At 45.9% G+C, this 25,967-nt stretch overlaps 1 protein-coding gene across 1 annotated transcript in view; it reads right to left on the bottom strand.

The window, feature by feature from the left end:
* Positions 1–3,306: 3,306 nt before the first annotated feature.
* Positions 3,307–25,967, bottom strand: part of rapgef6 (Rap guanine nucleotide exchange factor (GEF) 6) — a 61,359-nt gene continuing 38,698 nt past the window's right edge. Inside the window, 20 exon segments of the mRNA XM_076980813.1 lie at positions 3,307–5,373; positions 5,817–6,048; positions 6,050–6,105; positions 6,641–7,101; positions 7,808–8,015; positions 8,764–8,898; positions 8,993–9,133; positions 9,726–9,905; positions 11,329–11,546; positions 12,213–12,236; positions 13,029–13,152; positions 14,602–14,813; positions 16,035–16,421; positions 18,186–18,426; positions 19,388–19,402; positions 21,514–21,671; positions 23,855–24,098; positions 24,316–24,424; positions 24,785–24,988; positions 25,201–25,308. Of these exon segments, the coding sequence (XP_076836928.1) occupies positions 5,351–5,373; positions 5,817–6,048; positions 6,050–6,105; positions 6,641–7,101; positions 7,808–8,015; positions 8,764–8,898; positions 8,993–9,133; positions 9,726–9,905; positions 11,329–11,546; positions 12,213–12,236; positions 13,029–13,152; positions 14,602–14,813; positions 16,035–16,421; positions 18,186–18,426; positions 19,388–19,402; positions 21,514–21,671; positions 23,855–24,098; positions 24,316–24,424; positions 24,785–24,988; positions 25,201–25,308 (3,480 nt within the window). The 3' untranslated portion in view covers positions 3,307–5,350.

A 25,967-nucleotide genomic window follows, 5' to 3' on the forward strand; every position in this document is an offset into this window, starting at 1 on the left:
CGCGGTCAGGATCTTCTTTCTGCCACGACCAGGTAACGTTTCCACTGTGCCCTTTAACTTGAACTTGCGAATGATACTTCCGATAGTGTCTCTTGGAATATTTAACAACTTCGCAATCTTTTTATATCCATTGCCATTCTTGTGAAGAGCAATAACCTCTTCTCTTGTCTTCTGGGACCATTCTCTTGCCTTCACCATGCTTGGAAACACACCAGTAGATGTCTAGAAGGAGCTGAGTATCACAGTCCTTTTAAATCTGCCTAATTGGTGCTTATCATGCTTGATTGCTGCTCGTTGACATCCACAGATGTTTTCAATACCTGATAGAAAACACTGGAATGAACCTCTGTTCTTAGGAGTGGTAGTCGTAAAGGGGTTGAATAATTGTGTCAATGAAGAAATCACAAAAAGGCCATTTAATACTTTATGACAAAAAAAATTGATGCTATCTTAGTTGCATTTAGTTCTTTAACAAGTCCTTGTAAGATTTCATTATGAACACAATTACAAATGTGCACTGAATTCCATAAAACCCTTCGCAGCATTGGGGGTTGAATAAATTTGATCACAACTGTATGTGAATACACAGAACTGACTATAAAATGATTGAGTTGCTCCACCTAATACTGTACTACCACAGAACTGACTATAAAAAAGGATCGAGTTGCTCCATCTAATACTGTGCTGTGTTGCTTAATGAACTGGTATTCTCTGTAATCCTGTGCCACCATGTCAGACAGAAGCTTAGGATCATGGGCAAGTCCAATTTCTTCCCCCACTTTCTTCTATCCAACACTGTCGTTTCATCTCATCTGGGATTAGACTCCTATAGGTCTTTTTCAGCTATTGTCATTCTTCAAGAAAACTGTAATCTGGCTTTCTTGCTCCCAAATTGTATTGGTTGTTTGCCAATAGTAGTAAAGGATCAGAGGTAATTCAGGTATGTGGTCTGTCCTTTAGTTATAGTGTTGATAGTGCTCTAAAGATTTTTTTTGGAATTGTCTTTTTGAAATAAAGTGTCTTGCTATGGTGTTGTGTCAGGTTAGTCTGTCAGGCTGTTTACTACATGTCTAATGGTTGTTATGATGACAGACAACAGCAGCAGACACCAAATGCAAAGGAAGAATCAAATCCTTAACTACTGAAAATGTACTTGTGTGTGAACCAACAGTGACACGAACACATATGATGATTAGAAACTAAGAAATTATGTGGCCAACTGTGAACCTTGAATTAAAGGTGATGTTTTGCTCTTTGCCCTAATAATGCATAAAAAAAAACTTGAGAAACCACAATTTTAAACTGAAAACATTAGTCTTCACACAGCATACTGTAAGTTCATGAAGAGGAAAAAAGGATAAATCACTGAGACATACAGAGGTTAAACATTAAACATTTTATTACTGCCCCTATTGATGGCTGTAGAATTCCATGTATTTTTTAAACCATTCTATCAAACAAAAATATACAAAGTATTTACAATCATTAGTAAAAATACAAGAGAATACATGAAAATGTCTTTCTAAAAGACATACAGTATGTTTACAACAGCAACGCCATGGGTAGGAGGACCTGAAGACAAAGTAACCTAAAAACAGAGCCAGACTGTACTCTGACATTAAGCTTGAACATTTAGAGTTGTGCTGCATCGCACAACTAGGTTATCCTTACCGCTGGATGTTTCTGCCACACTTTCCTGTGTTCCCCGTGAGAACATACAGACAGAGCAGCAGAAAGCAAGTGATGATTCTCACAGTGGTGCCTTGGGCAATGTTCTGATAGACCTGAAACCAGAGTATGTTGGCTGTCTCAGCAGGTATTGAGCAGCAGGTAAGAGATAAAAATATATACATTATACATCATCAACAGAGACATGAATGTCTCCTTTTATGGACGTATACACACATTTTACTATCACATTAAATAAGTGCCTCATGACTTATAGAACTCATGAATGGTCTGGTGATGGTTACAACATGTCAGGACTTTTCTGGGCTAAGAGTATTTGCTGGATCGATCATGTCTGATGTACTTTTAATTTCTCTCCATTTAAAAAGACAAAAATATTCGTACTTTAGATCTGGTCAATAATGTGCTATGAAGGAGTAACCCTAGAAAAAAGGCATAGGTATTATTTCTTTCATAATACCTATGCCTAGTTTTCTGAATGTATTTAATAAGAGGAAAATTGGCCCAGGAGCCTAAAGCATTTATTTTTGGGCGAGAGTTCTTCCTATTAATGTGAAATGATAATAATAATAATAATAATAATAATAATAATAAAAACTCTGGAACTACTTCACACTGAATATCTGAGTTCTACACAAACTGCCCCGGACATAGCAGTTAACATTTGGTACACAGCTTAGAATTTCAACGCATGGCAGTTACAGCCCCTTCCAAACCCCCAAACAGGGATTTAGAATAAGGTGGTAGATGAAGGAAAGGCTACTGGCATTTTCCCTCAGGTAATTCAAAGGCTGATCAAAGGCTAATGTATGTAAACTGTGGGATCAATAACCATAATCCATCACCTCAACAGATTACCAATGCACTTTGTTAATTAAATTTATCCACTAGACAACTGTTGCATTAAGCCCAAAATCCAGTGTCAACACATAAAGGTTTACCAATCCCTGATTGTGGACTTAAGAGGTGCTAGGTGGTCATTCCACTGAAGAGAAGCTCTATTTTGTCTCATTCAGAACATCAAGAGAGCAGGTTCCTAAACCAGCAAGTAGAGACTTTGAAAGACATTTAATGTCATTCAGTGAGAGCAAAGTGCACTAGCTATAACGGATCACCATGGAGCTGTTTCAATAACAACAAAATGGTTTCCATGTTAAGTTTTTGCTGATTGTGAAGATGGGAACACAAGGGAAAAGTTACATAAGCCACTCACTGTTTTAAAGTCTTACATGTACAGATTCATAGGTTATGACACTCTAGTATATCCTCTCATCACCTGTTCTTGAGCATGTATTTGTGCAGCTCTACTTGAACCTGCATTAGAACGAATCACATGTTCAAAACATGGACATTTTACAGAAAGGCAGGTGGCATGGACTTTGAATTTCTGCCTGGTAAAAGAGCAATGGTGGTGTTGTTGGTACAGGCATCATAACCATGACTTTTATTTTAATAAAATATTCAAAATACAGACTTTATAGAGGGCTCTTTTCTACTATACATGATCAATAACATTAATTTACAACAAAGAAAATATATATGTAAAAATCCATCCATATATATATATATATATATATATATATATATATATATATATATATATATATATATATCTCCATTCATATTTTCAAGTCATTGTTTGAAAAAAGAAAAAAAAAATGTAATACTCCAGTTTTTCCCTTGGGTTTATACGATCTATCCACATCTTAACCCTAGAAAACTAAGGGTTAGTTAGAATATAATGTACAAATAATATTTATATACTTGCAGTACGCAACAACAATCAATCTGGCATATTTAAAATACTATACAAAATGTCAAAATGCCATTGGCTACCAAGGAAAGAAAACGCACATGTAGCATATAAATATATTGGCCCTCGACACCAAGACACGTTTCTCTTTGTATATATGTACAACCTGGAGGAGGAGCAAAAACAATATTTACAGGTCATTTACAAGCAAGATGGTGTATGAGGTACACAGACAACCAAACTGTTACAGATTCTGCATCTACATTGTTCTTATTGCTTAAAAAATAAAAATAAAAAAAATAAACCTCCAATCAGCCTGGCACAGTAAAATAAGACTTCAGTTCTATGTCATAAATGACAGCTAGCTCCAATGAACACTGTAAACAAATTGTAAGGATCACTGTAAACACATACAAAGAAACCTGCATCTAAAAGTTAAAACGTTTTAGATCTGGACACATGCCTAATTATACCACTATTATGATTCTACAGTGCCACTGCAGCTGCAATAAAGTAGTAAATGTTTAATATCTTACAGCAGATGAGCGCTTTCCCCCCACTGACTCTTATGAACATACACAGCACAGTTCATTAAGCAAACAGACAGCAGTGTACCACAGAAGAGCCTGATCATTTGGTCTCTGAGTGAGCGCAGTTCAAGCGTCTGCGTGAAGACGGCATGCCTGAGATGCTACGGTCAAACTCCTCTAAAATACCACATTACTCTCATGCTTTCCTTTTCAGATGATAAAACTGCTTTTGAAATCAAACTGCCTCTAGCTAGCTGTTCATATTTGCACAACTATAAAAAAAAAAGCCAATTATGTGCACGCTGAAAACCCCCAGATTAAAGAAGTGGATGGGCACATCAGGAATGTCCACTAAACGCAAGCACTCACAAACCCAAGATTAGGATTATACATTCGAGACAAGGTCTTCTACAGACCTGGTATACTCCAATTATGTAAACACTTTGACAGGAACTACAATGAACACTTCAGGCTCACAGGAGTTGTATTCTTTCTGAACTGAGACAGGAGATGCCCAAGCTTTAAATGCACCAACACTGTTTGGATAGTACACATCAAATCTAGTCTAGTCTGATACACATTAAGTTATCCAGAAAATCATGAAAGTTAAAATTTGTCGGAGTATCACTCAGAGCTAAGCATTTGATGAGGTACAATAAAACTTTGATCTCTCTCTCTCTCTCTCTCACACACACACACACACACACACACACACACACACACACACACACACACACACACACACACACACACACACACACACACACACACAACCCACTTAGCAATAGATTCTTCAGCTGAAAAGCCTTACAACTGAATAAAAAAAAGCAGTGTTCATGCCTTTTGCATGAGGTTCAAAAAATATAATTAATATGTAAACTCTGCAAGACTCTTTGTTCATTGGCAAAAATAACACATATGTATATAAAAACGAAACAAAAGGGCCACTTGGTGTACAATGGTGTTTGTGAGAGGAGTGTGACACACAGGCAAACTCCCCTTCTCATGCTGCTCTGGGAAGCGGAGGACCGAAGCAACTCTTCGATTAGCTCAGTTTTAGTGTGTGGCGTCTGTTCAAACACACGGTGGTCTGTGGTTTAAAAGGAAAAAGGACAGTGGCTGGCATTGCATGGGTCTGCCTGGAGTGTGCAGGGGAATGTGCTCAGCATGAAGGCCTTATGAAGCCGTCTTCAATGCTTTGGACCCCTTGTTCGTCACAAACGCACATGGAAACACAGACACACACGCGCGCGCCCACACACACACACACACAAACACACACACACACACACACACACACACACACACACACACACACACACACACACACACACACACACACACACACACACACACACACACACACATATGACTGGGGTCACACTGCCGAGACCTGCTCATCTGTAAGAGACAAAGATGAAAAAAAGAAGTCTGAGTGAAAGTGATGAATAATAATATTAATAATAATAATAATAATAATAATAATAATAATAATAACAACACAGGACATTTAGAGAAAAAAAACATCCAACTACTTTCAACCAGAAACACGAGTACACTACAAGAAACTACATACAACACACAGAAACCTCAAAATAAGAGAATTACCAACATAAAGCAATGCATTGTGTCTGGTTAAACATACTGTTCCGTTCTTCAAAAACTAATGACGGGTCCGTTTACACGATGCCCTACTACGGAACGACTACTTTAGAGTCATCCTGTCATCATAACTCTGCGACAAACAGCTTGAGCAGATGCTAACAGCAAGTTCAGATCTCCAAGCTCGTCTCCAGGCAACCCGGCTGCCAATCAGGGCGCATGCGAGGCGTGGGGGCACGTACCCTCCTCGCTATCTGCTAGTGCCTGGAGGACTACAGAGTGGGGGGCGGCCAGGGAGGCTCGCTGCCCGGGCGCCTGCCTCCGCACGTCGGCCAGGGCCGGCGGGCCGCGCGGGAGCAGCTTGGACCTCTGCAGCGCCACGCTATAGTCGGGCGGTTTTAGGTGGGCGGGCCGCGCCGCTCCTCCCTCCAGCGCCTGCGCGTTGCCCAGGGCCAGCCCCTGGTAGCCCGGCGGGGGTCGGCGGAGGAGCCCTGTACCTATCGTCCTTGCAGGGCGAGGTTACACAGTACACTGCCAGCGAGCGGGGGAGGGGGTGGGGGGGGAAAGGGGGCGAGAGGGGAGGGGAGAACAGAAAGCAAAACAAAAAGACAACGGAGCACGAAAATTAATGCGATGTTCACAAAGTAACAGGGCACTTAAATCAAATAAAAACACATTTAGAGCATGCGAGAGCGACGGTGGCAGCAGCAGGTTGGTGGCAGGCTGCGTTCTGAGGGTCTGGTCCTCTGCTCGGTCATTCTGTTTTATGAGCCCCACCTACCCTCTTAAAAACAGGTCTGAAAAGGATTAGAGGAATTATCACTTTGACTGTGGGGGTAGGGGAGCTACGTGACCAATTGCAGTCTCAAAACCAGCAGAAGGTGAAAGAAAGCTTCAGAGTTGCTTTCGTTTGAAGCAGCGCTATCACAAAGCCTTTTAGAATCAACAGCCGTTTCTGCGAGGACAGCAGTGCACATCAAATCTGCTGTTGCCATTACACAAGCACAAACCACGGCCAGGGCCGTCCGCACGCCCACCGAGAGGCGGACGGACGGGCCTCTCTCACCTATGAGCCCTCTGTCTGTGGTGGACGTGACCGTTTTGTACACGCCGTCCGCACACGGCTGTCCGTTGGTGGGATCTTCGCCTCCCTCCCCCGGCCGCTCGACCGTCTTGCGCTTGACGGTGCCGTAGTTTCCCTCGTAGGTGTCGGACAGCGAGCCGGAGGAAGCCCAGCTCTGCCTGGAGCGTCCCAGTCCCGCGTCCGGGCGCTCGTCCGGACGGCTCGGCCCCGCCTCCACCTCGGCGATGGGGCCGCCCATGGGCGGGTGCCTGTGGTTGATCAGGTCCGAGACGCGCTGGGCCTGGAGGCTCTGCACATTGTCGTGGGAGCTGCTGGAGCAGGAGGTCCAGCTGCCGCGGCCGCTGTCCGCCGCCTCGGGGGGGTCGTGCGGTGCCAGCTCCTCCCCGCTGTTGGAGGAGGTGAAGGTGGGAGCCTGCATGAGCGCGTGCCTCGCCAAAGACGAACTAAGAGAAGAAACGCAGTGAAGGCAGGAAGAGACACAATACAGATGAAAACCTGGGAGCCACACAGGAAGCTGGGGGCAGACAAAGGCTACCAGTTGTCATTAAATACGTTCAGAGACACGGGTGTGTGGGACGAATAATTAAAATGAACCCAGTGTGTGTAAGTAAAACAAATTTCAAGGTGTCTGTCCAAGATTATGAAAACAGCTGAATCATCTACATGTCTCACTACAGGGACAAATAATCAATATTTCAATAAATATAATATATATATATATAAATATTTTACTCCAAGGTATTAAAAACAACCAATAAAGAATAAAAAGATTCTGGTGGAAATGCCAACCTGACACACAGAAACCCATTATTACATTTTAGTTCATGCAGTTTGTGAAAGATCTGGCATCATGGTCTCTCTATGAAATACCCCTGTCCTTGGTGAGAATTAAACATCCGAATGCATAACAATGCATCCATCAGAATGCACAACACACACAGACCCAGTAAAACTGCAGCGTTTAAAGCTGTGAAGTTTCTGACTTATCTAAAATCGAACAGCCACGGAACACAAGCGTGTGAGACTGCACCTTTACCAGTATGTTGATATGTGACTGGATTGAGAGGGAGAGGGAGAGAGAGAGAGAGAGAGAGAGAGAGAGAGAGAGAGATGGAGAGAGAGATGGCAGGAGGTCCAGAGGTGCTGTACCTGGCGCCGGCCTGGCAGTGGTTGACCGCTTGCTGGCCGTGTGGCGCTGTCTCCTGCACGCTGACTTTGACGCAGCTGCCCCGCTCTTCAGCAGGGCCGGCGGGGGCCGAGTCTGCCGAGCAGTTGCTCACGATGCTGGAGCGCGAGGAGATCTCGCTGTGGCTGGAGTCCGACTGCTCCTGCCTCGCTGACGGCATCAACGCGTAGCCTGCCACACACACACACACACACACACACACACACACACACACACACACACACACACACACCATCAGCCAGGGCGCTTATGCCGCCTTCTACCAAACCCGGAGAGGGAGTGCTGCTAAAACAGAGTTAACTTTGGTATGGGAACACTGGTTTATTTCAACAAACAACAAACACTGCTTATGGGTAACATTGCAACATTGGGGACAGTGACTAAAACTTGCTTTTCTGGCTGCGTAGAAAGTCCTGGTCTGCCACCGTCCCTGTAAGCAAACACTGGCACTCCCGAGGACGCCATTTTTCACTGTGCCTGAAAGCACCACAGCTCCTTAATTCTCTTTCATTTCATCTCTAGCTTTGTAACTTCTTAAAAACTACGCAATTTGTAACACTTTAAGATATCTTTTCAACTTATTGGGAGTGTTTCCCGTTACATGCTGCAGTGCTGTGGCCCTGAACCCTGTCCCTCAGTCAAACAGTCTTCCTCCTGCTGTGTCTGTCCCTGCGCAACCAGACCAAGGCTCGGGGCTTGTCCACCGGCTGAGTGTCTGTCCTCTCTGCGTTCTCTGGCTGTCTAGCCGAGCTGTTGCCCTGTCCTGCTCCTCCCCGTCTGTCCCTAGACCTGCTCCTGTCCCACGGAAGCCTGGAGGGCGATGGGAAGTGCCTCCGGGGAGGAGGAGACGCACAGGTCTCCGAGCACGCCTCCTTCTGCTGGGTGATCCTCTGGATCTGCTTGAGAAGGAAAGTCCCACCTATGCCATAGCTGCGGCGTGAAGCCCCCGCGCTGCTCCCTGTCCCCACCCTGGTGCTGGCTTCACTGCCCAGGGACGACGAGGAGCCAGACAGGTTCGGCGGGCCGCACTCCTGCGTCTTGGCCGTGCTGCTCACTGGAAAGGAGACGACGCGGCGGAACTCGGTTAGCACCGATACGTGTGTGTGTGTGAATCCTGTGTGTGTGTGTGTGTGTGTGTGACGGATCACCTTTGCGAGGAGAGCTCTGTGGCGACACCGCTGGGCTGGAGTGCAGGGAGGAGACGGTGGACGGGCCTTCTTCACACCTCTTCCCATTGCTCTCCTCCGAAGGGATGGACAGTTTCTTCATCGCTTGTGGCGAGCTGGAGCCTGCAGGACAGAGAGCGGGTTAAGACACGGCCCAACCCCACCAGCAGAGCAGGACACAGGGCACAAATCCTGCACTCAAGGTGAATAAGGCCTTAGCAATATTATCAATGCAGTTATGGTCAGAAAGTCCAAACCAAATGTTTATTTTTTCAAACCAAATTTCATTGCAAATGTGTTTTTTATTGAATCCCAAAAGCTTTGAAGTAATCTTTAAATTTTATAAGTACTATGAAGCAACATACGGACTGCCAAACACACTGGAAAGCAACACAGGAATTAATGGTTAACAGTCAACATTCAGTGTCTTTGACCTACTAGTATAGAATACTAAATAGAATCAACCTGAAATGGTAAAATATAGGTCACTAGTGTAGAGTCAGCATCAGGTGCTTTTCAGTTATATTAGAAGTTACACAAAGCAACATTCAACCACTAGTTCTGGGTAGAGTCCCTACACTACTTTCCACCACCAGGGGGAGACATTTATTAGTCTAAGTTGCTCAAACCGCTTTTCAATGCTAAAGATTAAAGCCACAGAGCATGTCACAGCATTGAGGCCAGCTGCTCCCCCCCCCCCCCCCCCCCCCCTCACCGTGCAGGCCTGCCAGGTCCTTGGCGATGCTCTTCTTACGCAGGGGGTTGAGGCTGACGGGCGGCACCTGCAGCACCTGTGAGACGCGGTTCTGCGGCCTGGAGGCGGCCGTGCCCGAGCGCAGCGACACGGGAGAGGCGTCCGACTTGGTGGACCTCCTCTCGTTCAAGTTCTTCGAGACTGTCGGGAAAAGAGAATAAAAAAATAAAAAAACGCTGTTAATGATGTAGGAAAAAAACTGAAAGAACGCGGAAAACTCGACGTGAAGAAACACAGCCCAAACAACAGACTCAGGACACCGGGGAAAGTAGCTGGCTCTCTTAAGCAAGAAAAACTACAAACAAAAAACTAGATTTTTACTTTTACCCTTTCCAAAGTAACTAGATAGCGGAATAAACAGCAAAGGAAAACTTGGGAGGGGCCGGAGAGCGGCGCAGGAGTGAAAACACTCACACAAACAGAAACAAGAGAGCAAGGTGACGAGACACCAACACGCAAAACAATATCGAGGCAAAGAGGCTGACTGTGGGAACATAGCACAAGGCTACAGACAACTCAGCGGTGAGACACTGCATCTGTCTTTCTTAAGTAAGGGGAAAGACACGTTCAGGTCATCACCTCTCATTACGCTGATTGCCCTGACGAGAGCTGGCTCGTGACCTCCCCCCAGTGGCAGTAGATGTAACAACCCTGGAGCCAGTCCTGACAGTTACAGGAGCTCTACTGGGGATCTCCTGGTGATCTATTGGAGATGTTTTCAGAGCTCAGCACTGATTATCCACTGCTAAAGGACCTTTCCAGTTATTGTGTCGTTTTGGACATACACAAGACGGAACAGAGCAATATAACTATAACCAGAGCAAAAAGCCGGCTGATAAATGACACAGCTGAACTGTAGAATGGAAACATAAAGCCTGCCCAGGTCATCTGCTCAGGATTTTCTGCCATTATATGCTGGACTGATACCACAAGCAAACCAGCTTGGAATTCTTAAAAAAAAAGCTTACAAAGTTCATATTCACTGAACTCAAGAGTTTTCACAACTTTGATAAAAGGCTGAAGGCTGATTAACAAAGGCTCATTAACAAATACGCTGAATGTGGCTTAAAGATAGTTCAATTGTTAAATTTGCATGTCATATATAGATCTACTACCATGTCAACTTCAGTTGTCAGTGAGATTAGTTTATTGTACGGGCTATAATTTGGTGTCTAAGCTTGTGTGCAGTTGCACCACTAGATGGCAGTAACGGCACAGGAAAAAACACTCATGAAACAGCTGATGGAAAATTGCTGTTCAGGTTCCTTTCCATATTTCTTCCAGTTGTTGCAGGATTTGTCAAGCATCCAAGAACAGAGAGGCACATTAAAAAAATCTAACCGTATTAAAAATCCATTAAATTCAGTGAAATTCATATAGGTTAAATGAATACCACCCAAAAAAAACAAAAGCTTGGCTGATCCGATCAGATTGCGCTAGCAGATTACTATTTTGTATAGTGCTCCATTTATTATATTTTATTATGCTACATTTCCTTTATTCAGCTATATTTCCTATATTTTCTGAGGCTGATTACAATGACTCTTAGCCACGCTAGACTCACGTGTGCTGTAGGCTGGCTCGCACTGCAGGGACATGATCTGGAACTTCTCCTCGTCCGTCTCCACCTGCAGGTGTGCCAGGTACTGCTTCACCTTGCGTGCCATCTGCGCGTCTTCGTAAAGTTTCTTGGCGTTGAGCAGGGAGCTGCGACGCGCTCGCTTCTTGTGGCTGCCCTGCACGTCCAGCAGGTTGGAGTTGGTGCTGCCCTGGCTCAAGGACCTGAGGGAGAGCAGGGCGCAGAGACGTGAGGGGTGGCAGAGACGTTTAAGGTGGACGAACGGACACGAATGGCAACTGGGGAGTCACGTGGGGACGAGAGGTTTCGGGCAGCTGGAACCGTTGGTGCGTCTTTACTTCACGTTTCCTACTTTTTTCCTAGTTTTTCCTTATTTTTAACGGCTGCTAACAATCCTTCAGGTTTGCCCGTATTAGTTACTAGTTTGCCATCAAGGTTATGCCAAAGAAGAAACTTGTGGAGAAGGATGTGCGCTGGGTTAGGCCGCCATGCCTCGGCAGGCGCAGTGAAATGACTGCGTCCCTAATCCCTGATTGCAGATTGGCATTCTGGAACAGGTTTTTTATCCATGCAACCAGGGTCTGGCTCAAACCACATACCATGCTCAAATAAAACGGGCCTTTAAAAATAAAAAGGGTCGTCTTTACCAAAAGAAAACAAACTTTTCACATGACGCCAAAAGGGTTATTGGAATAAAAAAAAAAAAAAATGATGGGACAGCCACGGCTGGATCCTCCACGCGAGAGCTCGAAGCTTCTGTTTGTACATGAGAGAGAAAGGAATGGGGATGAAGGGTTAATGATGATGCGTAGAGCATGCAGGAATGCAGCTGGAGAGAGGGACAGACAGACAGAGAGGGAGACACTTACCCTAAACTCTTCCATCTCTTCTTCCTGCAAGCAAGAGCCATGAAAAAAGAGGGAGAGAGAGGAGGATAGCAGGGGCAGAGAGAGAATCAGAAAGAGGCCACACTGCCCCCCCCCCCTACATCTACGCAAATGTCTGACCGAACAGGAAACCACCACCGAAGACTGCACCGTCAGCTGGTGTCCACTGTAGAAAACTGGGATGGCTCCAGTAAAGATGACTTCACCAGTATTATAATGAACGTGACCTCACCAGTATCATCCAACGAACAGGATTTCAACAGTATGTCACAGCCCAGAACGACCTCGACACAGTGACATATTCAAATAGTAAAATGACTTTTCAGTGGTGTCTTGTGTCTGTCAGCTTTGTGCCTTACACCACTTTTTAAAAATAAGTCAAGAGTGTTTATTATGCCCACTGTTGTTAGCTCTGAGCAAGGGTTTGCATCACGTGGCCTCATAATTACATTATAATTACATGTGGCAGGTCAGTGATGCATTGCTAAATTAGTGCAGCGATGCACTGGTTTCAAGGGTCCCTTAGAATAGAACAATGGACATTTTGACTAGTTCACTGGTGGCCAGAAATGTAAATGTTCAGTTTCAACCGGTTGGTTTCACCAAACTATTCCACCTGCCTTTACATTGAACCTGAGCTGCATGCCTCTGTTGGTTATTATTTCACTGCTGGGATGAGAACTGTGTACATGCTAATGCACACACTGGTAAATCTCCATACAGGCTAATGCATCATCCAATGGTGACCGAATCATCATGTGACTGGGTGTGTGTGTAATGAACACTGCAATAACAAACCTCTGTCTGAACATGAGTGCCGGATCCATGTTGGCAGAGGTCATGCGAACAACGTGGCGAATCTCCTTGGCGATCATCCGGAGCTTCTCAAAGTTCACCAGGCCGTCCACATTCGTGTCATTACCTGAGCCATAAAAAGAGAGAGAAGCAGAAGTTGGACAATGAGAGGAGCAAATCAATAAGCAATAAAACTACAGTATTGCATCATCTCCCACATAGTCACAGCTCCCACATACTTTGTTCATATCAGTGACTCAAAACATATCAGCTGCTTTCTGCCTAACAAATATCTGCTTCTGATTACAAATGTACTTTTTCTCATGCCCTGGGAGATCTTCGTCTTATCTTCACTTCCGTAGGGCTTAGGCAATACTGGCATGAGAAAGGAGAAACGGTAGAGGCCTGAGGAGAGGAAGTGAGGCAGGCCTGGATAGAGGCAGACAGAGGGCTGACGGAGTCATACTGCATGAGGACAAACTTAGTGTGTTGTTCGCTACCCCAATTAGCAGCGTGTGGTTGTCACGTTTCAGCACAAGTCAAAGGCTGGTTTGGTTCATAATAATTTAAGCACTTCTGGTCTGACCTGCCAGTCATGAGGGGATCAGCTAACGGTAAATAAATGTGAACGAGGAACAGATGATCATGTTTGCATCATGTCAAACAGCCCTGATGGGGTTTCACTCAGTTCTCATCATCAAGGTTAGCACAATGTGGGGTTTCACTGTTCTCATTATCAAGGTTAGCACGGTGAGAGATTTCACTCAGGTCTCATTATCAATGTTAGCACAGTCTGGGGTTTCACTGTTCTCATCATCAAGGTTAGCACGGTGTGGGGTTTCACTGTTCTCATTACCAAGGTTAGCACGGTGTGGGGTTTCACTGTTCTCATTATCATGGTTAGCACGGTGAGGGGTTTCACTGTTCTCATTATTAAGGTTAGCATGGTGAGGGGTTACAATGTTCTCATTATTAAGGTTAGCATGGTGAGGGCTTTCACTCAGTTCTCATTATAAATGTTAGCAAGGTCTGGGGTTTCACTGTTCTCAATACCAAAGTTAGCCCGGTGATGGGTTTCACTCAGTTCTCATTATAAATGTTAGCACGGTCTGGGGTTTCACTGTTCTCATTACCAAGGCTAGCACAGTTAAGGGTTTCAGTGTTCTCATTATAAGGTTAGCACAGTTAAGGGTTTCAGTGTTCTCATTATAAGGTTAGCACGGTGAAGGGTTTCACTGTTCTCATTATAAGGTTAGCACGGTGAAGGATTTCACTCAGTTCGCATCATCAAGGTTCGGAAGGTGAGGTGTTTCTACTCAATTCTCATTATAAGGTTAGCACGGTGAAAGGTTTCACTGTTCTTATTAAAAGGTTAGCACGGTGAAGGATTTCACTCAGTTCTCATTATAAGGTTAGCACGGTGAGGGATTTCACTCAGTTCTCATTATAAGGTTAGCACGGTGAAGGGTTTCACTGTTCTCATTACAAGATTAGCATGGTGAGGGGTTTCACGAGAAATGCTGATATCTGCATCTATATGAACATGTGTGGGTTCGAGGGCGCTGTGTGCACAGACCTTCATGCAGGAACGTGAGGTCCTTCTTGACCACGGGGAATAGGGGGATGATTGGCGGTTGGACACTCTGACTGCTCAGGATGTTGCGGTATTTGGCCATGTTGCGGGACGGGTCAAAAATGTCCTGCAGGTCTCGCAAGAGCTTCTCATACTTGCTGGGTAGCTTCTCCCATGTGCCTCGAAGCCGGGCAACAGGTGCAAGGCTCATCCCGCTAAATACAGGTGCGCGCGCACACACACACACACACACACACACACACACACACACACACACACACACACACACACACACACACACACACACACACACACACACACAAACAAACAAAATGACTCAAAATAAAAATGCATAGCACATTCAACAACAGATACAAAAGACTTCCACATTCACAGCATTTAATGATCCTGTTTTTCTTCAGGTTTTGCGTTCTGCCGAGTTTAAGTCACTAATGCACAAATTATTCTATGACCCTGAACAAAGTAATATGGTCACCAACACTTGGTGATCAGTTGCAGTCAAGTTATACTCTTCTCTACCATTACTAACTACTGAATCTCCAACCTGGTGACTGTTTGAATGACCACAGGTTTCAGGAAGCAGATAACAAGTGGCATCTAAACACCAGTTCTTTGTTCAACAAAGAATAAAGAAATACTGATTAAAAGCATAAAGAAATACTCCCCAGACTGCTCACTGACATTCAGACGAGGCAGACTGGTTTTGGACTCTATGAACTTGTGTTAGCAGCAAACATTAATAACCCGGTGTCTAACTGAAGGCAGATGTTGCTCTAAAACACGGTTAAGAGAGCCAAGGGTCCTCACATAGAAGGAGAGATGGAGAGTGGCCAGAGCCTGACTCCGCCTCCACGCTACCGGCCGCAGGAGACAGGCTGCCTCTACGCCCGTAATGTAAACAAGCAGCAATATGATGTCACCGCCTTCAAAAAGCCACTGCCCATGACAACAGTAACGTGGGATATTGACCGAGTGCGGCACCCGGCCATGGGTAAGCCACTAGAGCTCCTGCTTACAATCAATAAAAAAGATGAAATCATCTTGGTTTTGGAATACAGTCTGTGGAGCTGTGTGTGTGCACGTGTGTGTGTGTGTGTGTGTGTGTGTGTGTGTGTGTGTGTGTGAGAGGGAGAGAGAGAAAGAAAGGGAGCAGTGGCATATGAAATCACAAAATAATTTGACCTACAATACTCAAAACCCAAAACAAAGAAAGCACAACAAAGCAATTTAAACTAGTTTCTTGTGGTTTACAACATTTACTTGTGGGATTGCATCATAGGCAGTTAGATTATGTTAACACACCCTCTGCATAAATAGTTTATTAATAGTTTAGGTTAGTTATTTGCTGGTTTTGCGTGTATGGTCATTGCTCAAGAAAAAACAAACAGCGGCAGTAATGAAGTGCCCTCGCCCACCTGATGATGGCGAACATGGAGTTGAAGTTCTTGCACTCGCGGCAGTGCAGCGCTATCTTGATGAAGTGCTTGATGGTCTTCATGCGCTTGAGGGCGTTGGACTCACGCAGGATCTCTGAAGCCACCCAGAAGGTCTCCTGGTTGATGAGCTCCTCGAAGCGCTTCAGGTGGCCGCCCCCGCCGCCCCCGGGGTCCAGCTTGAAGAGGTTGTCCACGTACTCGGTGGACTCGATGTTGCGGAAGATGGCGAAGTCGCGCATGGAGAGCTGGGCGGCCACCTCCACCGTGCTGAGCTGCAGCAGGCCGATCTGGCTCTCACGCAGCAGCTCCTGGGCGTCCTCGTCCGAGCACAGCGTCTCCGTCTCCATGTTGTTCTTCAGGTAGTACCTGACCACAGGTGGGCGATGTCAGCGTGTCAGCCACAAAGCTCAATTTAAGTCAGGCTGGCAGAGCCTGGAGGGGCCTGAACAAAACTTTACAGCCAACCTTGAGATTCAGTGCTGCACAAATATGGGGAACTATGCGGAACTGTTATCCTTGCAACATGAATTTAAATTAGCAGTGTGACATCACTCAGAAATGATACAGCCCATCATTGGAAAACTACAAATGGAGGCCTTTCCTTGAGATTGTATAGAAAGTAGAGAATTGGGCCTTCCATTTATTAACTGGTACGGCAGCACAGACCTGTTAAGAATCTCGCTATTGTAACAATGTCTACTCCTGCTGCTAATTTCAGTCACGCTGCACTGGCTTATGCTCTATCTTATGTACGTTAAGTCTCAATAAAACCAGCCAGGACACCGGTGAGGCAGGGGCAGCAAACAGCCAGCATTCTCTTGCTCTGCTTTGCCTGGAAAGCGTCCAGTAGAGCGGCGCTACAGTGCTGCGTCTAATGGGCCCGTAATGTACACCGCTCCACCGTTCCGTTCACGCTACTTCAACACAAACGTGACTTAATGGTCTTCAGATGGCAGCTAAAGAGACAAGTGCATCTGCGCTGAAAAACTTTTCTGCTTATGGTGATGGAAACTGCTGGAAACCTGAACCTTGCCTAGGAAGCCAGCGCGCACTGATAGTGCACCATTATGGTCCCTGGTGCCGTTCCAGTGCACTTAAAGACCCGGGAAACCAAAATCTGTGATGTCATCCTACACTTTCCTCTCAAGCTCATGCTGGTCCCGTTTCCCATGTCCTCACAGCGTTGTCGGGTCTGAGCCACCTTGCCCGACAGTGAGCCAAAGCTCTAATCATTCTACCGATACCTACATTTTCAAGTTCACAGCATCACACACATCAAGTGACACCAAGATTGCAGTATTTTGTACTGAAGTCTGCAATTTTTCAGTCTACAGAGCCATTTATGTATAAGGCTACAGTTTTGTTCTCATCCTGAAAAAAAGAGCATAAAAAACGTAATGGATTCTAGAATTGTTTGAATTTGGATTCTCATCGGTAAGTTCAAATCACCCCCCCCATCACCCAGACCCAGCTAGAGCTGATGAGCCAACTCGGTGCTTTTATGATACATATCTCGCTTTTTTAATAGTAAATTTGCTGAATGCTGGAATTTTAGCATTACCTAAAATATTTTAATAGCTTATAGTGCATTCTTCCTAGGTACTTAATCAATAAATGTAAGCTAAGCACGATGGCGGTAACATGCTGTGTAAACTCAGGGTTGATAGGAAAAGAAATCTGAGTCTCACGGGTGATGCTCTAATTTCAGGGAAGGCTTCAACCTTCAGGCCTCAGTTTGTGAACACAGCATCTGAACGCATCCTGGGTTGGGTATTGGAGGAAGGACACCAGACATGCTGTCTACAGGACAACACCCAGCCAATGAAATATTCATCTTAACCTAGTTGAAGCCAGGCTGCTGGGTAGCGGAAAAAAAAGAGGAGTCCATTTATCACAAGGGGCTGGGAGACTAGGAAGAAAGGATGAGTGTTCATAAAGTGAGAGAACACGGTAGCCTGTCGGTACTCAATTATCTAATTGAAGTGCATTTCCGCTGAGTGAAGGCTTGTAAGAAAGACACTGCCATCATACCCAGTCACACAAGACCAAGGCGGTGAAAACACCATTTGGTGGCATCAGCAGAGCTTGATAAGGAGCTTGTGTACGCTCCTGGGTCAGCTCTGGTCTTACCTGCCATTGAGCTGAATGCGATCGGCCAGTTTGGAGAGCTGGTCAGGTAGCCGCCTTTGCTTGGTGACGCCTTCCGGACTGACGGACACCTCGCACAGCGAGTACGTGTCTGGGGCAGCAATGAGGCCAAACTCGCTGACCACGTGCGACACCACGTCCTTGGCTGTGGTGTCTTTACTGATGATAATGTAGCAGCTCTGCTGGTCTGCTTTGAAGACGCGGATCACCTGGTCTGGGATGTCTGTGGCACAGGGACAAAGGGGCAAATCGGTTAAGGGGCTTCAAGTAATCAAATAGGTCCGGAAGTCAAGATTAGGCTACAGCAGACCCATGCCACCACCCTTTAACTAAGGCCATTGCCCAGAGCTCCTTAATGCAGCCAGTGATGAGCAGTAAGTGCATCATGGCTTCATGCACGCTGCATTGCAAGCACATGCATCACTCCAAGAAACACATTATTACGTGAACGAAACCAGAGCATCTTCTTTTGGCTTAGACAGCAAGCGGCTGCAATAACTGCTGAAAGTTCTCAAGTGAGCACTGCCAGACATCATCATCATCTCAGGCGGGGCTGCCAACAGTGCAGTGGAGATACGGTTAGGAGCTTCAGAGTCAAAATAATGGTCAGATGTGGTCCAACATATCACTATGGGCAATAACAGGCCTGAAACACTCTCCTGCTCTTTGGGTGTTTAATGGGAGGTAACTAAAATTAACGGGGCTAAGGCCAGCACCTCCAGATGCAAATGGGCTTCTGTAAGAGATGCTGGCAAGTCTCCTACAGCTTAGAGGAGTTAAATAAGGAGACACGCAACTGGAAGGATCTGACGTTACAGTGGTAGAGGGATCTGGGTGTTGGTGCTTAGGAAAACACAGTGTCAAACAGTGTTAATATATGGAGAGCACTTTAAGGGATTTGTGGTCAGGAGAAATTGCAAGTCTTTTATTAAATGAGAACACGGCCATCACGCAGACAAGCCAACCACACTACCATACCGCATGACCAGGAGTGTGTTAAACATTAAACAGGCAAGAACTCAAAATGCGGTGAAACTGGGGGGGGGGGGGGGGGGGGGGGGGGGGGGGGGCAACACAGGTTTAGCAAAGTGAGCAGAAGACAAAACCAAAATTTGTCGCATGCCTAATCATATCCAAACAAGCCCAAGATGCAACAGCTGAAGTGTCAAAGGGCTTATACTCACAGTAGAACCCAGCAGCTGAAAAGCAGGGAGAAAAGAGAGTTTGGAAACATGGCAGGACAGAAGAGAGGGGTACAGTGGAGTAGCAGGCCTGGAACCATCTCGAAAATAAAAATAAAAAGTCTCTCTGCCTCCCTCTTGGAGACTTCTCAGCGCTCCGCCAAACATCTGTTTACGATTGAGTGCGTGTGGCTTGCCACACAAAGAGCTCTGTGATCCTAGCCTCCTGCTCTGGGGTTCTTCAGAACTGGCACCGCTCCTCTCCATCCAGAAAGCGACCGTTACAGAGAACGAGTACAACGGGTTCCTGCATTTAAAAGCTGTTTTGATGTCATTCTCTGTGTAAACATGTCTTTAACCGATCAAAGAAATGAGATGGGAAAAAAATAAACAATCAATCATGGCCTTGCCCTCCTCACGTTCTACCACTCAGACAAGACGTCCAAGAGTCTCAGGCAGGACGGCTTCGTGTGTCCCGCTTCGTGCGTCTCCTCTCAGACTCTTAGATACACTCATAACAACGCAACACTCTTTATTATGTCGGTATTGATTCCATCACTCCATCACCGAAACGACACCCAGTAAGTAATGAGTAATGAACAGGGGAAAGGCCGGTGCGCATTGTGCCTAATTAAGCAGTCAGGGAGTGTAGCTACAAGGTAGGTGCTTGACATGAAGAAGAAAAAAAACACTAAATAAATTACGATTGCAAGATAAACACTAAATTGTACAGCCTTACTAAATAAGGCTGTATGCTAACTATGACCTTAAGCATGCGACTACAGTGGAACAACAGTATGCCGACTGATGCAAACAGGGATGCTCCTGACCCTTTGACCTCCACGTTCCTGACTCCAGACTCATTACTGTGTCCCAAACACGCTGTTCTGGAAGATCAGACACCCCAGCAAACTACAATCACTGATCTAGACTCTACTGGTTAATTACGAAAGAGTTCCCATTGGCTCTCCTGTCTGTAGGTGGCTGAAATATGCCGACATAACCGCCCATGACTGCTTGGGGAAAACAGAGCGCAGCGTTGTCCTTCCTGAACAGCAGAGCGCACTGTGCATGGCTAATATTTCATGGATAGATTTCATGGATACGGCATCATTCTGGCACGCATGATCTCTTGGTGAAAACTATCTAAAGATCCAATTTCTGTGAAAGAGTGAATTTCTGTTCACAATCCGAATGGTTTGTGAGGTGATTTTTCTATCGCTGCACACTCTCCAAAGTTTCCAGAGATGATCTGTCACAATATTTTGTTGTAATAAATGACTGTGATTGGGCTTAGCAATTGTTTAATAAAGAATGAAGTGTGTTGAATGCATTTGAAACTCATGCCCTGTTCTTTCACACATGCTTCAACATAAGTGGCTTTTTCACAGACTGCAGTGGAGTGCTGATCCATAATGGAAAGTGCAAAATGTTGTAGGTGGTGTAAACGATAAGTGAAGAAGGAAAAAAGGAGAAACACCAGGCAAATGTTCTGGAAGGATGCAGGCAAGTTCTGGCTGTGTTCTGAGCGGTCCACGGGGGGACCGGAGAGCAGCTCTCACGGGGAGAAGAGTGCAGGACTCTCTCGCCCCCAGCCGCTCTCGGTGAAGCACGCATCAAGAAACACGACAAACAGCTCGGACACTCCTGCACCCGGGGCCCGCACCAGCAGGTGAAACTACCGCGTCGTGTATGGAAGTAGCTTTTGTTTAGCATACGCTCACTTCACATGGACAATGGAGACAACACGACAGCTATTAGTTCCAGGTCACTTGGGGCTCTCCTGTGTGTCTACTCACGCGCTCTGAACTGCGTCTCGAATGACAGACATTAGCAAGCTAGCGGCAAACGCACGAGTATCCTAATATACTCGTGGTTGTAACAGAAACCAGGGAAAACAGATCTAGTTTTTTTTTCTTCTTCAACAGACTCCATATCGGATCGCTGTTGGAGGGAGGGGGTTTTTTTTTTTTTTTTTTTTTTTTTGGCCATGACACACGCATGATTGATGCGCTGAATAAACAACAAAGCCCGGTTTCGTGCATGAAGACTAGAGGTGAGCTCATCCATTTCGTGGTCCTTTGCAGTGGATTAGGACTGTGAGGTGAGGCTGGAGGGGGCAGCTTCACCTGAGGGGTTGGAGAAGTCGAGGACGCTGGTGGTGGGCTGCAGCAGATCGGGGCTACTGGAGGACAGGCTCCCTGGGATGGGCATGATGGCCACGCTGTGCCGGCCCTGCTTGGTCCCCACGATGCTGTCGTCCTGAGACTGGCCCACGCCCCCGTCACTGTGAGAGAGATGGAGAGAGAGAGAGAGAGAGAGAGAGAGAGAAGGCTAAGCTATAATAAGCACAAATCCTTCAGGTCTTTGCCCTTTTTCAAGCGTGCACACAATGGGCATCTAGATGGTCTAGTCGGCAAGACTGGCGGCACAGAGAAATCCACTAACGTTCACACAGCACAGTGAATTGTGAATGGATCACATGACTAAAATCATGCATCACAAAACGACTAAAAAAGGGCATAGTTTATTTACCAAACCGAGACGTACACACACACACACACACACACACACACACAAAAAAGATACACACACGGTTCCTGTTCCATTACGGACTCTCAGTGAGACAGAAATCAAAAGTGAACACAGTCAAAGGAGGACAGGTGTGGCGTTCATGCACAGATCTCAGGAGGAGGAGCTGGAAAAGCAGCTGGAGCTATTTCGGCGCAGAACTGAGCACCCTCTCCTCATGAGCTGCCCCGCCCTGCGACCTTCACACCCACTGGCTCGTCGGGATCCGGCCCCTCTCTCTCTGCCCACAGCGAGGCTAGCTGCAGTGGGGCGGTTCTGGACCGGGCCGCTGCTCCTCACGCGTCTGGGAGCCGGGTCTGTTCTCAACCTAGGGGGTCTGGCTGCACGTGCTGACCTCCATCGCTGGCCCCTCTGAGCACTCGTGTGGTGTCGGGGAAGAAGGACGAAAGGTCTCAGACCACAGGCTCATTAGAGAAGCTGTAGCTTGAGAGTCTCGCTGCCGAGCGGGGAGATAAATCCTCAACTGAGTGTACAGTAGATAACTGCTCTCTACCCACTGATGCATTTGGCTTTTTAATTGGTAGCACAGACAGTGTAAGTATATAAGTAGGTTAGTATGATTAACAGTAACTACCGAACCAAAGCAACCAAGAGCGAAATAGCAGCCTTGTATTATATGATCTACTTTTAGTCTATTCATCTCTAAAATGATCTCTGCACCAATGATCACAACCATGATTGTGACTCAGCAGTCATGTACACTAAATGACTCCGTGACCTTTGAGCATGTTTTTGTATTTTACAAAAAAAATATGTTCAATGCACTGTCGAGATATATAGCGAAAATGTGCATTCAGGTGAGAGAGATCAGGAGGGCACTGTGTGAGGGTGTCTCTTACCCAAACAGTCCCCTGAGCGCAGGAAGCAGTTGCAAAGATAAGAGACAAGTGACAATAAGCAAAAAGCAAGTATTAAGCAAAGCTTGACCACTTCAAACACACACACGCGCACACACACGCACACACACACACACACACACACACACACACACACACACACACACACACACACACACAGATCACAGCTATTGGGCCTGACATGCGTGGAATGTACTACAAAATAGTGGTAGCGCAGCTTATCGCCTGCATCAATCCATGACTGGTGCGTTGACAAAACACCTTTATCATGGAGCTTAGCTTCAGCACCAGAGCGGCGCAGGACACATCGGGGGCATTTCTGCACTGAACATTAGATAGTGGAGGGCAGCATTCGGACCACCGCCAGTCTAGCGGGGTTGTTTTGTGCCCGCTGTGTCGTCTGCTGCTCAAAGCCGATAGAAGGCTCGTCGGAGAGCGAGTGATCGGTGGGGGGGGGGGGGGGGGGCATGTCCCACGGCATGTTTCCATGGAGCCCAGGAAATGGGAGCAACGGCCGAGAGACCGAGGGCTGATCAATTTTGCAGCCGAAACAGCGTTTATACCGAGGGAGATGAAACCCTCCACGTGAGCAAGAGACCTTTTGCAGGTCTCTGATCAGTGAAAAGACGCAGGTAGGTGTCAAGAACAGAACTACGAATCTCGATATGCAGATGCAACGACGTTGTCCGATCACTAATAAGTCATCCTCATTCCAATCAGTATGCACAGTTACAGGCGGCAATAGTCAAAACGGTTTAAATTGGTTCATATTTATTCATTTATACGCTATGAATATTCACAGCTGACACCATCTATTTGCGTGCTAATTGGAAACTCAATGGCTGTTTTGCAAGAATTAACATGAGTGCCAAGGCCTTGGGCTGCTAAATAAAAGTTTCGCTTTTTACAGAATTCGTAAGTAAATCCATAATACATAATGAATCATAATATAATAATTTTCATAATGAATCCATGCATAAGTGAATAAACCTCCCCATGGACGAGTCCCCGCCCTCCTCACCTGAAGGGCTTGGGGGGCAGGATGCTGAATCGCGTCTTTTCCAGCATCTTGCGGATTTTGTTGCGTCCGCCCGACACGGTGTTGGCTTTCAGCTTCTTGTGGCTCCTGCTGTCGCTCTGGAGCTCCAGGTCCCCCGGCAGCTCGGCGATGGAGAATCGGTTGCTCTTCTTGTCGTGGATTTTGGGGATGTGGACACCTCCGTTCTTCTTCTCGTGCCTGAGGCGGCTCTGGAGTTCTTTGAAGACTGGGGCAGAGACACGGTTATGGATTTCAGCAGGCACAGGCCACAGTGAAGAAGGACAATTTCAGTTGGTTTGCGTTCGCTGGGAAGAACAGGCTTCTTCCTTCAAGAAGAACAAGGCCTCTCCATAACCTTTCATAGCCTTTCAGTGGATTTTACATTCAGGCTAATTATTGTAAAATTGAGTGATTTTTCTTAGGAAACTGAATTTTAAACATACCAAAGATGTTGGTCTTTACAGTGAGGGAGAGGTGGGTGTTGTTCTTCAGAATGTCCATAGCTTTGGAGTAAGAGATGTTCTCAAAGTTCTGACCATTAATCTCCATTATCTGAGAGGGAGACAGGTAGCACCGAGCAACCAGACACAGACAATAAATACCTCATTTACATTCGTCTTTTTCACTGCAGGGGCATTTCTTTCTTCACAAGACATAAAACATTATACATATATTTACATATAAATGCATACTGTAGGCCTATAATGTGTTCATTGCACACACCCTTTGATGTAACAACTACATTATCAGTACACACAACACTGTTACTAAAATTACATTGAACCAAAAACGTATACAAAAAATATACATGGACTGTGAACTCAGAAATGACACAAATGTATCAAATCAAAGGAAGAAAGACACGCCCACACTCTCCCCCACCCCCACCACCGGTGTTTAATCTGGCGTCACCTGGTCTCCGCGCTTCAGGCCGGCTTCGGCGGCCTTGCTGCCCTGCTCCACCGTCTCGACGAAGATGCCGAAGGCCCTTTCGCTGCCGCCCTGCAGGCTGAAGTGGAGCGGGGCCTCGCGCGACGCCTTCTGCAGCGTCACCTGCCGCCATTTTGCTTTAGCCGCGCAGGCGATGTTCAGCAGCCGCAGGTGACCCTTCATTTTCTGGGGTGGTGGAGGGACGGGGACGGTTCACGTTAGCGACTACAGGATAACCTTTGACCTGCCGACCGGAGTGCTGTGTGCGGTCGATACGTACAGCTCTTTTACTGTACGGTCCGTACGAGACACGGACATGCAAATCTATGCATCTGTACGTACATTATTTTTATTTTAATGATTTGCCTGAGGTAAATAATGCACCCTGGTCCGCTTACCGCTTCATCCAGCAGCTTCTCGAAATCCTCTAGAAACTGCGTCATAGAAGGGTTTCCTTCAAAGTCGTTAAAGTGATTGTTCACCCACAGCAACACTATGCGCGTAACCTGCAGAAGGGAAAATAAACATCTTCATGTTTCTGTTACAACGGTACAACTTCGGATCTTTTCCTGCAGGTGAGCTGAGGTAGAGGAGTTTGGACGTCCAAATCTTGTCTGCTTTGGGGAAGTTCTTTTGTCGACTCATTTCGAGAACGTTTGGTTATGGAGCAAGACGACGGAGGTGCCAACAGGTCACCTTCGAATGCGAACTACAATCCCCTTAAGCTACTGCGGCGGACCCCACAAAGGCGTGTTAGACAGCTGAGGGGGAATATATGGAACCAGAGGCCTCTGACTGCTTCATTTTGGGTCTAAAGGGAGAAGAGACACTTCACCAAATGTCGCTTCCGTGCAGATATGCTGAATTAGAAAACAGCCATTTAAATACCTGCAGGAAATACAGCTCTTTATTTCTCTGAAAAAATTTACTTTTCAGTATTTAAAAGACCATTTGAACTCATTGTTCTGGCTGGTTTTAGAACAAAGAACTGAGCAGCAGAACAGGAGGTGAGGGGATTTTATTGCTAAAAAAAGTCTATTGCTAGTCTATAAGCAGAAGCACTTTAACTATGGTGTAGTTCAGTCGCAAAGCAGGAATCATACAAGAAATTAAGGAAATAAGTCAATTTACTAACAGAAGACTAACAGAATAAATAGATCAATAT

Source organism: Brachyhypopomus gauderio, chromosome 18 (assembly GCF_052324685.1).
Source record: "Brachyhypopomus gauderio isolate BG-103 chromosome 18, BGAUD_0.2, whole genome shotgun sequence".
NCBI classification, from domain to species: domain Eukaryota; kingdom Metazoa; phylum Chordata; class Actinopteri; order Gymnotiformes; family Hypopomidae; genus Brachyhypopomus; species Brachyhypopomus gauderio.